This window comes from Passer montanus, unplaced genomic scaffold (assembly GCF_014805655.1).
Source record: "Passer montanus isolate IOZ18808 unplaced genomic scaffold, ASM1480565v1 scaffold188, whole genome shotgun sequence".
Classification (NCBI taxonomy): domain Eukaryota; kingdom Metazoa; phylum Chordata; class Aves; order Passeriformes; family Passeridae; genus Passer; species Passer montanus.
Window position 1 is genome coordinate 422422 of NW_024366270.1, and position 25207 is coordinate 447628.

At 42.1% G+C, this 25207-nt stretch overlaps 1 protein-coding gene across 1 annotated transcript in view; it reads right to left on the reverse strand.

Annotated features, from left to right (window-relative positions):
• The window catches only part of LOC120500690 (protocadherin Fat 4-like), a 60835-nt gene that overhangs the window by 5395 nt on the left and 30233 nt on the right, over positions 1-25207 (reverse strand). The window contains exons 8-15 of the mRNA XM_039705896.1: positions 19832-24181; positions 14727-14831; positions 12825-13132; positions 8755-8840; positions 7554-7733; positions 6408-6532; positions 5085-5290; positions 183-444 (exon numbers count right to left, since the gene is read on the reverse strand). Of these exons, the coding sequence (XP_039561830.1) occupies positions 183-444; positions 5085-5290; positions 6408-6532; positions 7554-7733; positions 8755-8840; positions 12825-13132; positions 14727-14831; positions 19832-24181 (5622 nt within the window). The remainder of the gene's footprint in view (positions 1-182; positions 445-5084; positions 5291-6407; positions 6533-7553; positions 7734-8754; positions 8841-12824; positions 13133-14726; positions 14832-19831; positions 24182-25207) is intronic.

The following is a 25207-nucleotide window of genomic DNA, read 5'->3' on the forward strand; positions in this document are numbered from 1 at the left end:
GTCTCAGAAAAGCCCTGCAGATGGAGTGCCTGCTTTTGGAAACAAGAAGCCTGCAGTGTGTACTAAAGGAACAAAGTCTGTAATCCTTACTCATTCAATTTGTGTTTTTTCTGGCAAACGATGGACATACACTAATTACTGATGAAGAATTACAGTACTTAGGGAGAAAAAAAAATATATACCTGCAGCTGTGCTCTTGAAAGGTTGGCTGGATGGAATTCCTCCCAGAGAAATGGTGAGGACGTTCAGGCCACCGAAGTCTTGGGTGGCATGGAGAATGTCCCGGCTGTGAGTCCTGTCCACTGACAGGATGGTGGCAGAGCCGTTCTTCTCCAGGAGGACCGAGTGCCACTGGCCATCTGCAGCATACACCTCAGGGATGTTCCTTTCCACTTTCCCAGCAACTCCAGCATCAGATATGTAGTGCACCTTCCCACCTTTTATCTGCTCAGAAGAACACACGGCATGTGATTTTAAAGTGGTGTCACTTGAGTCCTACGCACACGTAACCAGCGTGATGCCTACTCACAGCTACAGTAACACATGGCTTTGGTGTAATAGAAAGCTGGGGTGGGTATATTTTTCCCCAAAGAATTGCTTTGGGCTAAAAAGGCATTAATTATTTAGTGTTAAAAATTTGGCCAGAACTAAATACATCACATTGTAGAAACTTCAGCAGAAAATTGCATCTTAGAGCTGCCAACCATTCAACCCCTGGCTAATACCACTGAGCAGCCAGCTATAGGTCATGCACATGACAACACATTTTAACAAGAGAAAGAATAGTTCTCCCTCCTCATTCAAGGCAAGTGTGGAAAATGCTTAGCAGAGTGAACAGATGTTGTCCTCGCCCAAGAAAATTGCATCCAGTTTTTATTACGACACAGTAGGAATGCATGAAGCATGGCTGGGCTTGAGCAAGAGCCCCATTTCATATCTGCTTTTTCTGCTAATTGGTATTTTGCAGAAAATTTTTGTGGTATTTCAGAAAACTTTCTGAAGAGTTGCAAAGTGCGTGATTTTGTGAGAATTTTCAAACAGTACTTTATTGAGCAAACTGCTTTAAAACTTGTGAACAGCTAGGGAAAAAAGGAAGAATATCTTAAGAATGATGCCTCACAATTCTACTGAATCATGAGATGCGGGATTTCAAACCTCTTATTATGATCCCAAAGTGAGATCAGTGCAAATTCTGCACTTAAGATGTAGGAGCTTAAAAAGAATCCCCAACATCCAACCCTGCCAGTTTCTCAAATAGTGCATAAATTTGGGTATGCTGGCTGACCTCCTAAGTGCATAGAGAACTGCGCAAACTCATGGAGGATGGCTCTGGGACCTGCTGCAAGTTTCCTTCGGTGCTCTGCATGCTTGGTCACACATATTCCTGCATGTTTGGTCACACATATTCCTCCATGTCTGGTCACATATATCAAATGGAACAATTAAATGGAACTGTGCCCCACTACGGCTCGGTCAGTCCGAGATCCGTACCCCGAGCATGCGGGACGTGCGCAAGCAGAGCCCAGGAAAGGTCACAGCCCCAGGTTTGCTGGAAGCTCTCAAAGCCTTGCATCCTTTGTTCCAGGAAAAATAAGGTTCACCTGGGAAGAACTGTGAGGTGACACACCGGCTACAAGAATGCTGCTCTCGTTTCCAGACACTGTTAAATGTTCTGGATTTGCTTCTCCGGTGATGCAAGCTGAGGACTTTGCTCAGACACTCCAGCTTTAATAAGGCTGTAAGACCACGCTCATGTCTTGGCAGCTGCCTGAATGAATGCATCTAGCACGTATTCCATTTGGATGGAGGATACAGCAGTGGTTAATATGTGCATTCACTTCGTTTATGAAGGCAGTAATTTAGATTATTTGAAAATGTATTGCTTGATAAAGGTTGCCTCACAGACAGGATGCTTTTGTTACTGATAAAACACAAGTGGCATGTGTCTAAACTACCACACAGCCCAAGGAAAATCCCACAGTTACAAATGTAGCCCACAGACTATTAAAACACATTAAACATCATTTCTCACAATAATTTATAAAAGGCTTGACTGAGCTGAATATATGTATGTCTGCAACCTGTATTGGTTTGTTATGTCTTGTTCTGTCTTTTGTGCCCCATAAAAATACTGCCTTGTATTTTAGTCTTTATGGAAACAGAAAGGAATACACCATGCCAGACAATACCCTCCAAACTTAAGGGAAGACTGAGCACAGAAACAAATTTTTAATTTCACCTTAGAAAAGACCTGTAGAATTATTTACCTGCAACTGATATTTTCCATAGAAATTCATGATTCTTTAACCCTATTTCTTTATCTTTAAAATTGCACGTGACTAATGCTAAAAGACTCATAAATAACATAAAAGGGGCATTTGGAAAAGAAAATTTCCAGAGACAAGACTGGTCCATGACTGCTTCAACCAGGACAAGATATGGAATGGTGCCTTGAAGCAGAACATGTTTCTAAATTTGAAACAAAGGCTGAAGTTGACAGCATTGAGTAACACAAATTTCTGGGTTTTATTTAAATGGCTGAGCAACTGACAAGTAGAATATAATGAAAAGAATGAACCATTAAAGCAAATATATTCCTAACTACAGGGCTGATTCGACTTTACTAATATTCCAAGTCTCATTTGCTGAACAAATTGGGTTTTATTTATCCTAAAACTAGCCATTGAATGGGATGTCATTTAAAAGGGTTATGTTCTGATTAGTTCCCACAACATGATAAATGCACAGAACCATGGAGTGGTTTGCGTTGGAAGTGACCTTAAAGATCATCCAGTTCCAACCCCCCTGCCATGGGCAGGGACACTTTTCTCTATCCCAGGTTGCTCAGTGACCCATCCGGTCTGGCCTTGAGCACTTCCAGGGATGGGGCATCCACAGCTTCCCTGGGCAACCTGTGCCAGTGCCCCTCACACTGAAGAATTTTAGCTGAAATAGGTAAAATGTAATCCACATCTTCTACCCATACAATTCAGAGATCTTAGAGCTCCATTTATGCTAATTTAATCTGACTGCAGCTGAGAAGCAAGAGAAGACAGGCAATTTCACAATTTCACCTTTAACCCACTGTATTTATCCCATTACCTCTAAATGAATTACTTGCAACATGTATTGGCAGGAAAATAAGCTGTGACAAAGAGTTCTAGTAATAAGGAATGCCCCACACTCTTTGTTGTAGTGGATTTTGGAGGAAGCATTTTCCATCTGAATTTGACAATTATTTAATGTAATCTGGAAACGCTTGCATCTTTCCTGGATTAAGGATCCCTTTAAATGATGAAGCCCCCTCCTGGGTTCTTTGCAGGGAGTTTACATCTATCATTTAGTGAATCAACTGCTCACAATCTCAGTGGGTGTGCTTTATTACCATTTCTCTAGTTTTACCCCAATCCCAGCCACACCAAAACCAATTAGCTAAAAGAGGAAAAATGTGAAGGCATGGAAGTAGCCACAGGACTCGTAGCTTTTCCCAAGCATGGTTTAATATTAAAAACACATGGCAGGTTTTCTCTGAATGCTAATACTTTGGATAACGGGCATATTAAAAGACACAAAAATCAAGTTATAAAATTGTCTCTTTTGAAGACTGACAAGAATTGTCAAGACAGGTCCCTAAAGCCCAACTTCTGCACCAGGAGTGGATGGAGACGACATGGAGACCTTTGCTGGATTGGCTTCATTGGCATTTCAGGCCACCACTGAAGGGAATACTCATGGTGACACCTACTCTGGGAATGAGGAGCAGTTTAGAGGCCATACTGCACTAGCTACAATTAAATTACTGCAATTTTACTAACTAGCATCACCTGAGAACTGCTTGGCAACCAGCACCGCTCTCCTTCCTCAAACTTCTGCATCTGGTACTAGGCAAACCTCTGCTCTCTTCCCTTGCACAGCTGGGGCTGGGACTCAACACCCTCTGCTTGCTTGTATAACTTCACCAATATTAACAATAACAAGAGTGTTTGCTTAAACACAGCACCAGTGTCTTAGCCAGCAAAGGCAACTCTTTTTTTTTTTTAATAACACTTGGAGAGCTCACCTAGCACATTCTACTAGGGGGGGAGAAAAAGGTTTTTTCTCTCCAGAAGTCAAAAATAATGAGATCTTATCTGCTAATACAACCTAGGCAGAAACTTCCTATGAAATGATGTGGTAAAAGCATATGCCAGGGAAGTAGTGCAGACTTGCTTCTTAAATGCAGCCTGTGTGTCAGGAAAGCTTTGTAACTCTGACCAGGCAGGTGGAGGATATCCATGGGGCTGAAGCTTAGAAAGTGTGAATTTCTGTATCAATTTCTCTAGAAGTTAGGGAAGAAAAAGTTGGAAAGCCTTGCAGCAGTCAAGGAAACTTGGAGCTTACACCAACCCAATAAAGGGGCTTGCCAACATCACTGCTGTACTCAGAGTTATGAGTAAATGGACTGAGTCATCGCCAGGAACCGTACCATCGCTTTCTCTTGAGAAAGGTAACTTCTGCAGCAATAAGCTCTTTGAGGAAAGAAAAAACAACAAAAAGCCCCAAAACAGTGTGGCATTTGAAGCATTAATTTGGCTATGTATGCCAAAATAATTTGATATTGACACTGGACTGTAAGTAACCTCATGAATTTGAGTTATCCCTCACTTCCTAGTTTGATAAGCTTGAGCCATGTTGGTAGGAATTAATGAAAACTTTTTGGCAATTGTTTGCTAGCTTAAGGAGGGTCTGGGTTCAAGGCTCAAAAAAATCAGAAGATAAAAGACCAATAACAAAATGATTTGTACTGTAAAGTGTAATGATGATAATAACCATGGCAATGAGCACCATTCTCATCGCCTTAAAACAGTCACTATTTGGAGTCCAGACAAAACTGATTAGATATAAAACCATCAAGATCTTCTGATACCTTGGCAAATAGGAAGGGAATTGTTGAGAAGATGAATGATACTGGAGCAGTGCCTAGTCTCAGTTAAAGACCTAATATTTCATAAAGGAAACAGAAAGAGTAATGGAAAAACGCAACTTCGATCACCGCGCACGAGGCAGTCCAATCAAACCAAACTTGGCCTTAGCTGTAATCTCACCTTCACGGTAGTGAAGTTGCTGCTCTCTTGGACGTGGAGCAGAATGCCGCTCTCGCTCCTCGTCATGAACTTCACCTCCAAGCGCTCCACGCCCGGCGGGCCCCAAGCCCCCAGTCTCATCAGGTAGTCCCGCTTCTTGTTGGGGCTCATGTGGTAGTCGAGGCGTCCCTTGCCCTCCAGCGACAGGGCCGTGTCAGCAGTGACATCTGGGACAAGCACAGGGAAGCGCTGAGCACACAGTTCCCTACAGCTCCAGCCATCCTCTGCCTCACCGCCACCGCCCTTGCCCGGAGCCCAGATCAAGTTCAGAGCAGGTCAAGGGCGAGGGGAGCAGGAGTGAATGGCAACTGCAGCCCCTCTATTCTTTGGCTTCCACCATAATGTGTGTTTGAGAGTGGGAGTGTGCGAGCAATTTACTGCTGCTATCAGTCAAGAGTAAATTAAAACTCGCTAGGGAACAAGTGAGGGAGTAAGGAAAAAAATTTGGCTCTCAGAACTGTAATTCCTTCCCGGGGATGTTACTGTTTCCATTACTGCATCGGGGTTTCATGATATATTGAACTCTAAGCTCTTCAGGGCAGAGATAATGACTTTCTATTTGTTATGGCATAAAAAAAAAGTGAATAAAAAAGGCTTGACTTTGACTACCAAATGCCGTTAAAATTATGGCTAAATTCTTTTGTAAACCGGTCCAATAAAAGCAAATAAATCAGCTAAACAATAATAGGGCATGTAAAAAAACAAAGCCCAGTCATTATACTACAACTACATGGAAATAAATCACTTTGCTCTCCTGAACAATCCCATATTGATTTACAGGGCTACTCCTATGAGAGTTAATCACCCCCAAGCGTAAATGCCTTGTTTACATTTACAATATTTTCTTGCATATAATCTACAGTCAATTTGAGGAAATGGACCTTAGTTTGGAGAAGCCATAAGCACATGAACTCAATGTTTATGTGAAGGGGTTTTTGCTTACCCTCTTACCTCCCCATAGCAGGCAAATCCCTCCTATGGGATACCTTTATTTTAGTTACAGATTATATGTTATTGGGAAGCAGGACTTTAAATGAGTGCAAGTTACCTGAAATGTGATATACTGACCAGAAAACGTTATGTATTCAAAATTGTTGCCATTTTTAGCTCACAAAAGGACAACAGTCTATTGCGGAATTTTAAACTACTTAAGAGGCAACATGCTGCTTGTTTTCATTATTTTACAAAAATTCATTATCCCGTGTCCCTGAAAAGAAACTCTTAACAGCCTTTGGTTAAGCCACAGTCAGGTGTATGTTAAAGACAGTGAAACCTCCTCCTCACATTTTTCACAGTGCCTTCCTGTCAGTCCATCCTTGCAGTGACACTGTTGCCACGACCACTGATCGACACAAGTGCCACCGTGCTGGCAGGGGCTGGTCGTGCAAGCACCTTCCAGTCTGGGACACCTGAAAGGAATCAGAAAAGCAGATGCTGAAAAAAGTGCACACAAATAATTAGAGCAAATGTGCTGGGAAGTGTCCTCTGTTTAAATGGCACTCCCTTTCTTCCCCTCAGAGATGCTAAAGTGGCTCTTCTCCCCATCCCTGGAAGTGTCCAAGGCCAGACTGGATGGGGATTGGAGCAACCTGGTCTAACAGCAGCCCCATGGCAGGGATGTTGGAACTGGATGACCTTTAAAGTCCCTTCCAACCCAGCCCATTCTGTGATTCTAAGAATCTCTGTAGACAGCTCAAGTTTCTAAGCAGATCCCAATTTTCAGCATCAATTCATAGCAGTCTTACAAAAGAGGAAGAAATTCAGAGACAGCCAAACTCCTACTATCTGTTATGCAAGAGAGAAGAAACCTTTTCAGACTTTTTTTTTATGCTGGAGACTGCCAGAGTCTTTGTATTACAATGATCAGTGCAAACATGGGGGCTGAGAGAGGAAGTGTGAATGAGGAAATCTGGATGGAAGACTGACAATATTGCTGCAACTGTGACTTCAAATACTGAGATGGAAAAAACAATAGAATCGGATAGTCCATCATTTCTGAAAGACCACTCAGAGAATATGAGGGAAATTCAGTGATACTTGAGAGGCAAAGTGAGAGAACAGACGTGGTGGATTAAGAGGAAATAAAAGGGAGTAGAGGGCTAGCAAACAGTACGAGTACAGTCAAAACCATGTGGAATTTATAAAGAAATCCAAGAATGGGGGCTACTCAATTTCAGCCCGCAAAGCAATTTGAATAATCACGGACAATAGAAATGTAATGATGCTGCTTTTGTTTTTAAGACTCTGTAATCTTTAGTGAACCTTTAATCCAAATTCACTTTCTTCCTACATTTTTCACATTTTACAGTAGCTTCTACAGTCTTTTTTTTCTAACAAGAAATATCTGTTGGTGTCTGAATGGAATAGCACTCATGACAGCTTCCTTTATTGCAAACGGGGTCCATTTGATCCCAAATATAGCAGACGTACTGATCTAAGATTCCTTGGGCTGCCAAAGCCTGGCTGGGCTCCAGGGGACGTCCATTGACTGCAAACTCCATTATGCAGCCCACAAAATCATGGCTTTCCACCTGTCCTCTCCTCTGAAGGATGGGCTCTATGGACCTGATGCCACCAACAGTAACTCGATTTGGCTGTACATCGAGAGTCCTGTGAAAGAGAAAAATGACTAATCAGTACCAGACATCAGAATAGTGATGACAGCACAGGAACTGCAACCATCAGTTGCAGCCTGTGGCTAAAATTCCTCTTCCCAAATTGGTATTTCACATTTATAAGGGGGCACAGAGATCAACAGCACTTGAACTAACAGTTATAGTGACTATGACTGTAAATTCACACTCAGTTTACATGTCAGAATTTCCAATCACTTGACTGAGCAGTGTGCTTAAGATCACAACAAATAAGGTTTTTTACCCAACTATAATTGAGATTATAGATGATATTAAACAGCAGGAAGATGGACTCATTGTTTTACTAATATGTAACACCTCTGCTAGCAGGGAAACCCTGTGTGGCAGGAAACATTGTGATTATTGTAAGAAATTAGCCAAAGCAATTTGGATTAAAGTTACTGTTATCTCCAAAAATCTGAGCCAAAGACTACTGAGTTGGTTACAGTAAACACCAGAAATAAAGTTTGATTTCTTTACTGGACACTGTTTACGAACTCAAAACTGTAACAGAAAACACCTGAAAACAATGTCAAAGTACTTACTGTTAATATTTTTTTAACAACAGCACTAATCAGATGATTTCATTTCTGACATCTTTATGAGCAATGAGAGGGGCAGTTTAAATAAATATATGACCCCAAATCATTAGTTAACAGATGTTATTCTCATTTGTACCACAGTGCAAACTACTCATGGCCATGCACTTCCTGACTGCCACCAGAGCCTGGGGACAGAGATGGTGCTGAGAACTGGGGATTTCTGAGCAAACTCCTTGTTGTGATCCAGCTCCATGCAGAAACATAGCCTGAACTAGCAAGCAGCAGCACACGCAGGAAATTTAATTTGCTGCTGCAAAGATGGAAGAAACTGACACTTGGGAGCCTTATCATTATCCCAACTTTATCTGGCTTTACAGGGAGATTTCTTCTTAACTTATTCTAAAAAAAAACCCCACCCAAACCCAAACTAACGCCATAAAATGAAGAAATATTTACCAGTCAGTCGAAACAGCAACGTTGCTAACAGTGCAGTAGCCTGGCTCCTGGTCCTCAGAGCAGGAATCCACCGTCAGGGATGCTGCCTGCAGAAGGCACACACACAAACATGCTGGGTATTACAAGGCTTTAGTCCCCAATCACATGCACTATTTAAGTGTATTATACCAAGGACTTGGCCAGAAAGGAGCACTTGTATGTCATGATGTCACATGGGATTGCAGGGTGCTTCAGAGCCACTGCTCAACTCCACACTCTGCCAGCATAGTGTGGATACAGAGAGGGAACCAACTGTCTGCCTCATATAGAGATAGATTTAAACACCAATTTTTCACATTTGGACAGCATTTCTCTCATATTTGTTTGCTTTACTCCTGGACACTGAAGTTATTTTGGCTCATACCATATCCTACTCCTGACATGGTTCAGATAATCTGAGCAAAAAGCTGCCCCTTCCGATCACAAAGGGAGTTCCTTCAGGGGCTTAACCATGACATTAAACATATTGAACTTGATAAAAAGCATGTTACAAAAGCTGGGAGTACATACATTGAGATTACCAGTTAAAAAAAATGACCCTGGGAGTAGAAACACTGAGATTACCAGTTAAAAACAATAACCAACCACTCAATAGAACTCAAAAAGTAACCAAATGGTAACCCCTTGACTAAGAGGTCAGGAGGGATCTCAACTTTGACAATGGAGAAGCATCTGGACACCTAGAGTGGGACCAAGCTGATGTTTCGAGAAGTACCAGGCATTACCACTACTTACAGCAGTCTTGCTCTTTAATTATTGTTGTTACTATTACTATGTTTACCCCCAAGCTGTCAAGTCCTAGACAACAACGTTGCCTCAACCTGGTCTAGTGGAAGGTCTCTGTGCCCATGACATGGGAACCAGATGATCTTTAAGGTTCTTTCCAACCCAAACCATTCTGTGATTCTGAGACTACCCATCTGACTTATTTACACTAAAGCTACTCATGGCACTTCTATTTGTAATCTATAAAAGTCTAACCAAGGCTGTCACTAAAATCATGAAATAACTCCTGCTGATTTGAAAAGGAGTTTTTATTTTATTCCTTATTTAGCAAAGAATTGTCCCCACAGTGATTTATTAATAACAGATGCGCTGAAAAAATGAAACTCCAACCAACCCTGAAGGTTATTCCTTAAAACAAATTTTCAGAAAAATAAACATAATCTCCACGTTGTACATCTCCTCATGTTTCAGCTAGATGTGTGGTAGAGTTTTACAGCCAATTTAAATCAAATGCCACCTTTAAAAATGCCTAGGTTTATATTTTGATTTAGACTGCTCTATGGGAGCTGAGCAAGCACCACTGGCTATCAGTACATCATTACTCTGCAGAGGTTTTTTCTACTGCCTGCAAATAAGTTTGGTAACAACAACCTGTTGAAATCCCCATAGATTGGCTGTGCTAGCTCCAAATACATGCTGCAAGCTGACACACTGTATTGACCAAATAAATTCAGAGCTCTTAGCCCTAAATCATGCCCTACAGTACGATTAAATTGTTCAATCTGCTATTTTTAATGGAAGCTTATCTTGAATTTCTTTCCATACAAATGAGCAAAGTGCTTCTCCCAAGAAATGTCAGTCTGCAGTTCCAAAGCAGATTATAGGCTGTGTAAATGAAACAATTCAGAGAAAGAATAATAAGCTGGCTGCTCTGTATGCCACCACATGCATACATATTTTTCCTTCAGAACATCAACAACAAAAACTGAAATGAGTTTTTTTGTTCTTAGCTCAATCAGCATAATCTCCCTAACTTACATCGCTATGTGCTCTGCAAGCCAAGCTCCAGCCCCAGCTGAAGGGCTGGATATTTGAGAATATATTTTACTTGGAACAGAGTTCATACAATTTATTTTCTAATGTTAGTCAAATGTTCCTGCTTGTTACTTAAGCATTACTCTACAGTTACCTTGCCACATTATGAGCCTTTCTATCCTGTCACTTTGCAATAGCTCAAGGACTGACAACTTAATGATTTTACCAGTTTCCGATAAAATCCCACTGTGCTGTAGGAAATGACAGATTTGGAATCCTAAAGGGGGCCTATTTTATACAGTTTTGGGCACCTGGGAGACATTTTTCCTGCAGCAGAAATATCTAAGACAAAGGCGATTCTCTTCACATATTGTTTGTAAACAGCTGACATTACTGAAGAGGTTTAAACATTAAAAACAAACAAATAAAAAAAATCATACAAAGGCATAGGTTGTGTTAAATATTTGCTTTTAGCCTGAAGCATTCATAGCTGAAATTTCTATAAATAGTCCTTTTTATGTTCTCTCTTCTTCTACAGTCTTCTGGCACACTGACAAGCAAAACATTTTCTTTCTCTGTTTTTTTTTTTTTTTTCTTCAGTGTACTTCATTTATTTGCTGCAACTTTTTACTCTGTGTCCCTACACTTTACCATATACATCTTATTTATAGAAGTAACATTCTACTTTAATTACTAGAATGGGAACCTGGTGCATGGTGCAAAGGTAAAGCACCTTTGGGCTTTACCATTAGGAACCCGTGATGTAAATTTTTAAATTTGCAAGATGCAAATTGAATATCTGATATCAAAGCTAAATCAAAGTCATTGCTCAACATCACAACCATCCTTCATCTTATTTGGATATATAAGTCTTAAAAACACACACAAATTGGATTTGCAAATCCAGCTGAAGACTGGATTTCACAGAACCATAGAATCCTTAATGTTGGAAAAGATCTGCAGAGTCCAACCACTAGGCCAGCACTGTCAAGGCCACCACTAAACCATGTCCCCAGGTGCCACATCTACACATCTTTTTAATACCTCCAGGGATGGTGATTCAACCACTTGCTGGGCAGCCTTTTGCAGGCATTGACAACCCTTTTGGGGAAGAACTCTTTACTGATATTCAAACTAAACCTACCCTGCTGCAACTTGAGGCCATTTCCTCTTCTCCTGTTGCTTGTAACTTGGGAGAAGAGACCAATACCCAGAATAAATGGAGATATCAGGTCTTGCACTACAAATGGAATAGAGTTTAGGGTTCAATGGAGCCACACTGCGTAGAAGAGTTTACTGCTTTTATTCCCTCCATCACTTCTAGCTTGACATATACAAACCAAAATGGGGAACCTCACAATATATTATTGCTCTATGACTAACTCCAAACATGAATTCCACGTATGCTGGCCATTTCTGCCTGAAAAGGGAACTCTTGGGCAATAGTTACTGATTATGGATGGCAAATAGATTTTCTTTCATTTCTAACTCAAACACTGCAGAGTCAAAAAACTTGGCTTGGATTCAAAGAGCATTTGGTTTATGTTCTGCTTTGGAAATATTATTAAAAAATGAGAGAAGAGGAATAGAAAACATTTTCTGGAGAAAAAAAAATTAAGGCAGGAGAGGGGTCAGAGTGCCAGGCATATGGTAATCAGTTGTCCCAATTTTTGGCAGAATTCCTCACCTCAGATGCATTCTGGGGGACAGAGAGAGAAGTAACTTCCCTCCTTCCCCTCAAAAAATTCTCTTAATGTAGCACCTTTTAACCCTTCACATGTACGCTACAGAGGAAAATCAGGCTCCCAATCTGATGAGATTGGAAAAATCTCTGAATTAGCTCAAGGAGGTCATGGATGCCTAGAATTTTAAGTCTGTCCACTTCTATTTTCCAAATGTTGAGAAAAATTATTTTGAGGCTTTTTGCAATTACTGTGGCTAATTAGCATTCCCTGATAATCATCCCTGTAATATACAGCAGTTAATTAGCCCTGTGCGTAATCACCTATGTCATTAATTATTCCTGGCTCTCATTTTTCACATTGAGAGTTTGGGGGCACTTTGCACACGTTTTTTTCATTACACATCATCATCCCAAACAAATCGCCACAGGGCTTTGAGTCACTTGGAATAAGGCAGAAACGAAGGAGGTTTTTCCCAAAGTTGCAGTTTCTGCTAGCAAACGCAATGCCACTAATTTCACCTTCCTCCGAGTTTGCCTGGAAGCCAAACTGAATGCGCCTTAAAATCCTCATTTTAGCCCTCCTTACCATGCCAGCCCGGCGGGCGATGGCGGTGTGGAACTGTCCATCAGACACCTTCTTAGCCGTGGTGAGCTTGTACGTGCCAGCGCCCAGGTTGTAGGAGAACCTCAGCCTCCCTTCCGCTATCTCCAGCGCCAGGAATTCCGCCCGCTCCCCAGTCTGGTTGTCGTAGTTGTACAGCAGCAAGGCGTTACTCTTTATGGTGGCAAACTTTATGTAGATGTAATTATTGTTGGGATCCATACTGGGGAACTCCATGTAGGACAGCTCTTCAAATCCGTAACTGTTCAGCTCGCAGTGATTCCCAAAAACACCTGAAAAACGAAAAGTAGTCTGGAATCGGGGAGGTTTTTCCTCACCGTGCCTTCTCCCAGGAGTGAAGTATGGATGTGCTCTCCACATGGCTGTGGAACCTCTAATGTACAATTAAAATCACACAACCAACAGAAGAATGCTATTACCCACAGCTGGGGGCTGAGGTACATTGTATTTAGAGTTAAAAATTGAATTACAAAGGACAGATGCATCTATTGAAAAGCACTTTGTCGAGTTCCGTGCTTCTTTGGAAAATACCAAACCAAGCCAGCTTGACAACTCTGTCAAGACATGGCTGTTAATTATCATCAGGCATTTATTAATCCAGCTATGGAAATAAATGTGCAAGTTGAGTTTATTTTTCGCTCTGCGGTTGTTATCTGAACTGTTTCTCACTGGGTGGTTCATTTTTTATACTTATGAAATAAGCATATGTGTGATTAAAATATTATGCCTCCTCATGTTTTTACTGATATTCATATTTTGGTGCATTCTACATACTTCTTTTCAGATCTCTGTCACATAATTTCCCTTGATTTTTCTTTTACTGCAGCAACAATGGGAAAAAAACCCTGATTTAATGTATGAATATTAGTTACATTTACAATGGGAAATTAATTGCCCTGAGGAAATGTACAATAAAGGAAATAAAATAGAATAGAGAAATTATTCCACATACTAATAGAAAAACATATTCAGCATTAGTTACAAATGCATATTGAGAACTACACTTTTGCGAGAGGGTTGTCAGCAACCTTAAAACACTGTAGATGATTTCTGGACATTTCTGTTTATTTAAAAATTTGTTACATTTACTATTATACTTTTCCATATGAACCATGGCAATTTTGTATTAACTATAAAAATATTGGTCTTCATTACTAAGGTTTTGATTCTGCATTTAGAATCAATCTTGCTGCAGTCATGTAATGATGCCTTAAAATATCCATGTTGTTCTATGTTTTTATTGGGTCAGTTCCACAAACCAAATCTGGGATAATTAAATTCTAAAAATTATGAAACTATTTTGGCACTACTATATGCTTCTCTGATGTAAAATACTGATGTTATTTACAGTGGTCTTACTCTTCAGCTCCACTAAAAGTGCCTGTTATTCATCAGGAGAGCTTTGTTATCATCATACTTCTTCCTTCAGACTGAACTTTGGATATTCTTGGTGGTGAAGGCACTTCAGCCCTGATCCAGGTGTGGTTGAGTCAAGTTTCTTCTTTAGGAAGCCAACAGTCTTGATTTAAGTATTTCAAGCATCTATTCTTACTTTTAGACAGTTATCTCTATCTATCTAATCAGAAATATTCTTTCTAATTTTTAGGCACTGAGTTGTTTGGCTGGGTCTTTTGTTTTTTTCTGTGAGAGATAAAGGACCTGCTACTAGGAATGACAAATATGTATTTGTTGCGACCACATCACTTTTTAACTTTCTTTTGAAGAAAAATGAGTTAATTGAACCTCTAAAAACATGCGTTTTTTCCAGACCATGAATAATTTTCAAGCCAGAAATAATTTATGCAGGTAAAAATAAACAGAAATACAACTAGGGAAAGGGGAGATGAAGGAGAGAAGGGTACTCACCAAAGGGACAGTGGCAGAAATACCCCTCCAGCCCACTTTGGCAGGAACCACCATTGAAACAAGGGTTGCACTCACAGTAGTTGACAGTGGAGTCACACGTTTTCCCTGTGTTGAGGGAACAAAAGCAATTTCCAGGTCAGACTATTCAGGGAAACAGGAAAGTCAGGCTGGTGTTGTAGGTAATGAGGTTATGAACACATGGCCAGGAGACAGGGTGCCAGGGACCAGCTCTGGGATGGAAAGAGGAATCACAGACAGGACGCTGGGCTGCCCTCAGCCCTGCCATAGGCATAATGTGTGGCCCAAAGAAAGTAACTCCACGTTTCAAGTGTCTCATTGTGACTATAGGTACTGGTGGACTGTTGTTTTAATTGAATTATTTTATTAACTGGTGTCTATAAAAGAGAGATAATTCAATTAAAAGCAATGCTGAATTATTTCAGCATTGTAAAACTGAACTGTAAAAACGTATTTTTTTTCTCCCTGTTGAGTGCAAAGGAGATACAGACAGCCCTTGCTGGACCCTGCACAAGCAGGTCATGCTGAACAGAGGCTGCTATTGTACATTATATGATTTTTCTTATTTTTCCTCATCAATTACAACCTCCTTCCTGACTTGGAGGGACCACAGTCCTCTGGAGCTAAAACAAGCTACCCTGGATACAGTCCTTTTCTAAGCAGACATTGTCACATGTGGTAAAGATTATTCCCCAGAGAACAAACTGAAATCACATAATTCATTTCAGCAAGGAAGGGAACCAAGAGAAAATGTGAAGATTTTAACAGACACCAAATACACACATGTGTATTCCATGTATGAAACTAAAATTTTCTTTGCATGGAAACATTACAAAAATAATGGTCTTCATTTCTGAGGTTTTCAGTGCTTGGCTTTGATGAGTTTAGCAACACCTCCACTACATCCCACTCTTGGAACCTGTCGTCCTATTGCCAGCAGTGCCAACCTTCACTGACTGTGCTCAGCAAAAACTTCGAAGTGTCATTATGTTCATCCTCCCTGCAACACTGCAGAAATTCACAAAAGCAGCCACAGTCTTCCAGACTTCTCCTGAACTTCATCTCAGCCAGACTATATGCATAAAACAAGGGCTAAGATTGTCCTAATGCTTCTTTCTGCATCGATAATTAATAGTTTTATTTCTTACACCATATGCGTACATTTAAGTTAAAAGTACAACATGATCTTGCACAGAGGGTGTCCATTCTTGTATGTCCCATATATCTTGTAATTCTACATCTCCCACGATAGGAATGCACCAGTCCTTAGAGGTTGCTGGTGCAACTTAAAACTGTAGCAAACCAGGACTGTGCTTTATGAACAATGCTACCTTTTTCAGAGTTTAACAACTAGGGTCACCTAATGAAGAAAACCTCCTGTTTTTCACCCCGCTTCTACTTTTTTTGTTTAACCCACAGTTTGCAAGCAGCTCTTCCATGTGAGCAGCAGCTCTCCATGTGTGACTGCAAGCAGGGTGGAAATGGAGCGCTGGAGGATTCCTGCGGTTAATACGTCACTTGTAGATGCACCATAAATCCAGGAAACTTTTCCAGTGTCTGAATCTAATTATGCTTTGGGGGTATTTATTTATGTTTTATTCTCTAATGGGCATGACTGAAGGATGAGCTAAGTTTTTATGTGAGATTTTGCTGTTTTCTTTGTTTTCAATTTATGGTCTGTAGTAGTGGTCTTTGACTCATGAAGGAGAGCACATAGCAAGAGTGAGACAGATATGCTTAAAATAGCTCAGTGATGCTGCTCAGTTTTCACAAAAAATCAAGTGGAGCTAAACAGGCTTACTCAGATTTTTGCAGTTCAATCTAACTAAATACTCCTTCTCAACTAACATTAAAGCTGGCACATTTGCTGAGTCAGCAAGAGAATATGGATATTTATTTCAGCTGCACTTACTTTAACCAATGAATAACAGCATCTCCTTTATGCTTAACTGTTGTTTGAAGAGCTCTTGAAACCAACAGAAGTGTGGTTAAAATACCAGAATAATGTAACCATAGTATGGTTTGGGTTGGAAAGGGTGTTAAAAACCATCTTGTTCCAACCCCCTACCATGGGCAGGGACATTTTCCACGAGACCAAGTGCTCAAAGTCCCATCCAAATTGGCCTAGATGAAAACTGAAGTTAGCTGAGTTTATAGATAAATTCTTGGCTGAAATTCTGAAAGAAGCAAGGTATTCATTTCTGCATCAGAAAGATCTTTTTCTCAAGACCGTGAAAATTAGGAAGCATGCTGGATAATTGGTAACAGACAGCGTTCAACATTTATCATTCATCACCCCCAGCTGATGTTATCACAGGCAGGGGCTTATGCAAAAATCTAAGTTCCTCAAACATATTTTTTTTTTTGTTAATTGAAAAATGTAGGAGGAACAGACACCAGCTGAATGGTCTTCAGTTAAGATTTCAGCTGATTTGGGAGTTTTAGTTTTTGTGGTTCTCTGTGTCCATCTTTAAAGTGGTTGTTCTAGCATTCTAATCTTGCATTTGAAACAACTTCACAAACTTACATTCCTTCATCTTAATGAATCCTGGAAAACAGGAAATGAAGGGTTCAAAGGAAGGGCAGACAACTACTGTAAATCACCAAGCATATTCCCTCCAGAAAGCGATTATTTTAAAAACAAAACCTGTTCATCATTAAGAGATATAATTATAACAGATTGTTCAAACCCTAATGATGTTGCTCTGAGGTAATCAGTCTTTATAATCCTATCCAGTTAAAAAAATGACATTACCTTTCGCAGTATGATGAAGTGAAATGCAGCTGACAAAACATAATGAATCAAGGAAAAGTAAGACTCTCAGTTTTCAGGTACACCATTATAAAGGTCTACAGCTCATGTACTCTAATTTACAGTGAACAGAGAGTCTGTCCCAGAAAATTCTAATTTCTTCTTGCATGCACTACTATGTAAATATTTTTTTTTTACCAAGCACGCAAATTCAATTATGAGACTGTATTTTCATTCCAACAGAAGCAGCAAACCTATGTATATGGGGAACTAAATTAGAAATCCACTATTTTGGATGCCTCTTTTTTGTTGGTGTTGAGGCACTCAAGGCTTAGATTCATGAAGAAACAGTTTGAGGCTTTATTTTTACATCTACTGTGGCTATCTTTAATCACAAATGAATGCAAATTAAGAGCCCAAGCAGCTGTGTTCTCTTTCTGTTGGCAGTATAATAATGACATAATAGCCTCTATGTCAAGCATTCTCAAACAATCAGTACACTGACATTTGTTTGCAGAACCTATTGAATATTTAATTTGAAGAAATTCAAATATGCTTTTGCAGACATAAAATGTCTAAATATACTGTGTGATAACGGTGATCTTATCTAATAAGCTCTGTTGATATTAAACTCCAAAGATATTTTCTCTTTTAATTACACTGGTGCCATTTGTTTTCTGTCTGGATCAATTAATCTCAGGACACTTTAATAACTCTTGATGCTGCAATGGCCAACTGATTAAACAACATCTGACTCCCAAATAGAAACGTCTGCCTCACTGGCAGTCTATTTTAAGGTTATTTGTGTTGACAAGGAGTTTAAGAAAGCTTCCTATCAGATGCCACATTTAATTCATGGCATGAAAGAAATCCAACACTTCAAACTCTAAGAGTCTCTCATCACATTCTCTTAGTAAAAATACTCATCTCTTTTTTTTTTAAATTGTCACATGCAGTGCTTGATTTTTAGCTGACATAAGGGTTGAGCATTAATGTATGAATTTAATACCAGAAGAAATCAGCTGGATGCTTCATAAATGTTTCAAATTACAGTCTAGAGGCATACACCGTAGTTTGCTGCTGGAGTTAATGAAGCGTTTTGCTTCACTGCAACAGCAAACACATGCCCATGTACTCTCTGGTGCTAACAACCTCAAGAGTTACAGGGCATAGGTGCTCTAGAATTACTTTGCCATGCTCCTGGCAAAATAATTTGATATGCTAATGCAACATGAAATAAAATCCTGGATTGGTGGTAACTTAATTAGAACTGCTTGTCAATTAACAGCAATTGCTCCTGACCTGAGGCTCAGGAGCACATTTGTGAGTTTCATGCAGAAGATCTCACCACCGTCCTTGATACTGCACTGAATATGTATCCACTGCTGCAGCTGTGATTTAAATTAAGTAATGAAACCTTTACTTTGAAATTAACTTTCCCCTCCATTCTGTCCTGCACAGACCCGCTTTAACTAAAAAACCCAAAGGAACAGAGGATCCCTTCTGGGTTACAAGTGAGCTGTGGTGGTGGCAAGTCTCTCACAGCTGTGCTGAGCTGGGTTGCCCTGGGGCTTCTTCAATGCAGAAATACTCCTTAGAAAAGGCAATGAAAGCTTCACCTATTCTCCTCTGGTTAGATTTTTTTTTTTCTGATTTCTATGAAAAGTGGCTATAAGCACTGGATAAAATTGTTCAGATCTCCCTTAAATATCCTACTAGTGGCAGAAGAACAGACCAGCCTGCTTTTCTGGGTTATAATGCTGCTGTGTTTGAATGTGGAATAAATATCAGAGAAAAATACTCAGAAGGGGTAGGAATGCTGCAGACATTTCTGCACTTAATGAAAAAAATAAATTACAAAGGGACAAAATACAGAACAGAGGGGCTGATCATTTTGCCTGAATTCTGTTTTTTTTCCCATATTCTTCATCTGTTTTCTGGTCTGCAAATAATTTGGGGCAGAGGCTGATTTTCTTGCTTGGCACACTTCTAGCAGACTTGAAATGCTCCCACAATATGCATAACAATAAGATGTACAGAAAAATCATACTTAAGCATTGGAAATGGTTTCCACACATTTAAAAAATTTGAATAGCCCTGGCAAAAATCTTTCTGTTCTAATGCAAATCAGGTAATGGAGATCTGCCTTGGGAGAGAGCTAAAATAAAATAATATTGCAGGCACCTGGGTATTCTGAGTTTTCACACTATTAATACCACATTTTGCATGATCTCTTCATCCAGTGGGGATGCTTGTATTCAGACAATCTTGGGCTAAGAAGGTACTCTTGCCATCTTTTCTGGACTCTAAGGTGTATAGAGGAGTAAAAGCATACCTGTGTACCCGGTTTTACAAACGCAGTTGAAGCTTCCTGGGAAGTTCTGGCAGGCAGCACCATTTTTGCAGGGGTTGGAAAGGCACTCGTTGACGTCCCTCTCGCAAGCCATGCCGGTGAAACCCTCAGGGCAGCTGCAGGAGAAGCCCCCCACCAGGTTGTGGCAGGTGCCCTCGTTGTGGCAGGGCGACGGGAGGCACTCGTCGACGTCGGTCTCGCACAGGCTGCCCTCGTACCCCGGCAGGCACCTGCACATGAAGGGCCGCAGCGGCTCGTTGGCCACGATGATGACGGGCACGCTCTCGTGGGTCCTCAGGGCGGGCCCCACCGCCAGCCTCCTCAGGCAGCTCCCTCCGTTCTGGCAGGGGCTCTGCAGGCACCAGTCGTGGTCCACGGCCTCGACCCGCACCCCGCTCTGACGGAAGAGGACATCCTTGATGCTCTCGAAGAAGGTTGCCACGCCGCTGGGGTTCACGTACTGGTTGCTGCCGCGCTTGACGGCCGCCATCAGGAAGGTGTGGTTGCTGTCCTCATAGAGGCCGTAGAGCTGGATGGCCGTGCCCAGCCCCGTCAGCTGGGAGCTGGCGATGCGCAGGAAGTGCAGGTAGTGGTTGGTCAGGAAGTCCCGCACGCTGTGGGCGCTCAGGCGAAGCAGGACGCTGTTGTCGATGGTGGCGTTGCTGAAGCCCGCGAAGAAGATCCGGACGCTGCTGGTGACAGCTCCGTGCAGCCCGTCATTGCTGAGGACGGCCAGGTCAAACGTGCCATCCGTGGACCTCGCCTGCGAGTGCAGCTCACAGGTGCCCCCGGGAATGCTGAAAAGGCTGGTGACTCCTGAGGTGAGGGAGCACTGGAAGCTGTCTAGCACATCTGGATCCTGCGGCTTTACGTTGCCCAAAATTCCACCTGGGAAGAGGTTGCCATAATAATGAACAAAGATTTCTACTGTTCTGGGCTGAGACGGGTTGTCGTTTTGGTCTATTACCTTGATCTGCACAGTTCCTGTGGAAGACATCTGAGGAACGCCAGAGTCTCTGGTAATCACTGAGAGGTAGAAATCGCTGATTTGCTCCCTGTCAATCTCCCTCGTCGTTGTCAGGACTCCAGCGGTGCTGAGGCTGAAGTAGCTGGTGGCAGGGCCAGTGCTGAGCAAGTAATACGTGAAAGGACCTTGGTTGGGAGGGAGATCGGGATCCGATGACTGAAGTGTCATCACCAGAGTTCCTGCGCGGTTATTCTCCAGGACTTCTCCTTGGCTGGTGGACAAGGTAGGGCCGTTGTCGTTGATGTCTTCCAAAGTTACCACTAGAGAGGCACTTCCTGTCGCAGACGGCGTTCCTGAATCGATGGCCAGCACAGAGAGGTTGTAGACAGGCAGCGTTTCTCGATCCAGCTCTGCAGTGACCGTCACCTGTCCCGTCTGTGGGTTGATGGAAAAGGCGCTGTTCTCGTTGCCAGACCCGATGAAATAGGAAAACCTGCTCCAGCTGGGGACAGAATCTGAATCAAAGGCACTGACGAAGGTGACATGGGTGCCTGGAGGAACACCCTCGCTGATCCGTACATTGTAGGCTCCCAAGGTAAAAACGGGAGGATCGTTGGCATCCAGGACTGTGATATTAACAGTTACTTCATCTATATCTGCGCCACGAATGCTCCCCAAATTTTTTGCAAGGACTTTCAAAGAGATCCGTTCTTCTTTTTCTCTGTCAAGAGGTCCTGAAACGTAGATCTGGCCACTTTTCTCATCTACCTGGAAGCCCTTCTTTCTGCTGTTGCCAAAGATGAGGTAGTGGACTTCTCCATCAATGCCCATATCACGATCACTTGCAAAAACCTCACCTACAACAGTACCTTTGGAGGCTGCCTCTGAAACCTCAAAGTAATAAAGCTTGGACACAAAACGGGGCACATATTCATTTGTCCCTTCTAACTGGATGTTGACAGTAGCAAAGCTGCACCTCTCTTCATCTGGAACATTAAAAGCTTTTACTGTTAGATGGTAACTCTGCTTTGTTTCATAGTCTAAAAATCCCTGGGTGGTGATGGTTCCTGTGTTGGGGTCAATGACAAAGAGGTCACTGTCTGAGGACTGGATGGCATACGCAATCACAGCGTTAGATCCAGAGTCAGCATCAGTGGCGTTTAAACTAATAACAGTTGTCCCGCTGGGGGCATTTTCTAGCACGGTGGGAAAGTACTCCTCAGGGCTGAATGCTGGGGAGTTATCATTGACATCAATGACATTGACAGTGACACTGCAGTAGCCTGTTCGGGACACCCACCCTCCATCCGTGGCAGTAACAACCAGCTCGTGCTTTTGGTGTAACTCAAAATCAAGTGGTTTGGCTAGTGTCAGTGTACCAGTGGTGGTATTAATAGCAAAGATTCCAGCTTCATTTCCAGAGGAAATATTGTAGCTGATTAATCCGTTCATAGCAGCATCTCTGTCTCGTGCTGAAACCGTCCTGACCACCGTTCCAACAGAGTAGCTCTCCGGGATAGTAACGCTCATGCGGCTCTGGGAAAACTCGGGTGTATGGTAATTTTCTTCTGTCACTACTATTTCAACAGCTACCTCAGATGAGAGTGGGGGATTACCCTTGTCCTTGGCTTTCACTTTAAACAGGAAGTTTTTGTTCAAATCAGCCATTAGTGAAGATGACACAGAAATCCAGCCTGTACTCCTGTCCAGTCTGAATTTATTAGTTTTGCTCTCATCAGAGATGAAGTACTCCACTTCAGAATTCAAGCCAAAGTCCTTGTCATCCACCGCAGTAACTTTAATCAGATTTGTGCCAACCCTCACGTTCTTAGTCACAGGAGTGAAATATTTAGGGGCGAGGAAGAGCGGTGCGTTGTCATTGCTGTCTACGACGTTTATGGTGACGGTGGTCTCACTCACTAACGGGGGACTGCCCCGGTCTGATGATGTCACGATGAAGCTGTGCCTGTTGATGTTGACATTGCTGGAACCGCTGGAGTTTTGGTACCTTAAGTACTGCTTGTTGAAAATCTCTCCTGTGGTTGCGTTAATGCGGAAGAACTCAGACTGGGATTTTATGAAGTAGAAGACTTGACCATTGGACCCTTCATCTGGATCAGTGGCTGAAACCTGGGTGACCTTTAGCCCGATCCCAGGAAGCTCAGGACACTCCAGGTAATAGGATGGTTTTGTAAATCGTGGGGCATTGTCATTGACATCTGTGACAAATATAGTGACGTCTGTGCTCACCGTCCACCCTGAGTCATGTGCAGAGACCCTGATTCTGTAGCGGTCAGTGTCCTCTCTGTTCAGTGGTCTGCTGATGGTGATGTCCCCAGTGCTGGGATTTATGGTAAATGGGAGACTCGTATCCCTTATGGAGTACCTGCTGACTGCGTTCACCCCAATGTCCTCATCTGACGTTGTGACTCGTGTTACTGTAAAACCCAGAGGAGCATTTTCAGGCACAGAAGCACTGAATATCTGCGAAAACCTCGGAGCGTTGTCATTTTCATCTAAAATGTTAATGATAACTTTGACAGTCGTGCTCTGGAGCGGAGTGCCTTTGTCTGAAGCTTTTATGGTTAGCGTGTACTGAGACAGTTTCTCCCTGTCCAAGGGCCGGACACTTCTGATCTCACCAGTGGCTCGATTGATACTGAAACTGTTTTCGGTATTGCCCTCAATTATTTCGTAATTCAGCTGTCCATTCAGACCACTGTCCCTGTCAACAGCAGCCACCGTCAGTATCTTCCGTGGGGACAGGTTCTCTGCTATTTCTGCAACGAAGGGATCTTGCTCAAACTCTGGCACATTATCGTTGACGTCAATCACTGATACTTCCAATTTCTTGTAGGAGGAAAAGGGGGGAAAGCCCGTGTCTCTGGCCTCAATCCACACCACGTATTTCTGCACGGCTTCAAAATCTAAAGCCCGCCCGACAGAAAGCTGTCCTGTCACCTGGTCCACCAGGAAGGTGCTGCCCAGGTTACCGCTGGCAATGTAATAGGACAAGGAGCCTCCTCTGGCTGAAGATCCAGAGACGGTGGTGACAAGTGTCCCAACTGCTTGGTTTTCAGGGAAGGTGAAGGTCTCCTGCTCGGCCTGAACACGAGGAAATTCGGCTTTGTCCACAAACCTCACAGTGACAGTGGTAGAGTCTGTCTTGGGATACCGGCCACCATCCCTCACATGAACAGAAATGGTGACTTCGGACTCTCCTGCCAGTGGTTTTGCAGCCAGGATTGCCCCCCTTGCTGGATCAATGTGGAATTTCTCAGAGTTCTTCCCCACGAGGGAATAATGGAGCTCGGCATTGGAGCCGGCATCTGCGTCGGTGACAGTCACAGCAAACACGAATGAGCCTGAAATATAGAACAAAGCTAGGTCAGTCCTTTAATGAATGCACTGACTGAGAGAAACATCATGCCAGCCTTTCACTTGGAAGCACATCCTGGAGCAGCATGCTTTTCCCCACACTGCCCTGAAAATGAACTGCTTTTGTCACCAAAAAAGTGAGTTCAGCAAGGGGCAGGTGAGTCTGTGAGTCCACAAGACATGCACGCAGCCAAAAAATGTTGAATTGAAAAACAGGACACTGCATTTAGAGAGATGGACGTACAGATCTCAGTAACTGGGAAACAAACCTGCAGCCTTTTGGAGGCCTAGCATCCTGCTTCTAGAACATTCACACAATAAAAACCATAAACCCAGTAAGACTGAATGCTATTTTGAGTTTTCAAATTACTCTTACCCTATTTATCCATGAAAAAAACTCCACCCTGGAATTCAAGGACTATTAAGGTTACATAAGTGAACAGGCAGCATCCACGGATATTTACCCTACACCACTGTCCCTTGCAATCCCTTCTCTTCCTATTCCCCAGATGCTGCTTCTTTCTCCCCATTAGACCCTTCTGATTTTCTGAGAGTATTCCAAGGACAGTAACTAAGAGGACTGCATTTTTAAAAGCACACTGGTGAAATAGATATACAAAACTATTGCACAGGAGTACAATAACATGATTACACTCAAACTTTTCAGGTGTTTTGAATTTATGGTTCACAATAAGCTTGACTGTATGTGCACCATTTGCATTAGCCTCTGTATTTGCCCACTTACAAGTAGAACCCAGGGTGTTCTTCCTCACCAGATTTTACAGATCTAAAGCTTGATATGTCTTGCAAATTTGTCCAACCAATTTGAAGAATACTGTTGATGTTTTACTGTTACTGAAATTTAGAAAATACCCAGTTTTATATAAAAATCATACTGCTTTCAACCTCTTAAGGGAAAATCATTTGCAGGCAGGAATGGCTTTGACAGCATCCCTTAAAACTATACTTCATGTCACTATTTGTCATGTGCAGTGATTTGCACTCCAGGGGCT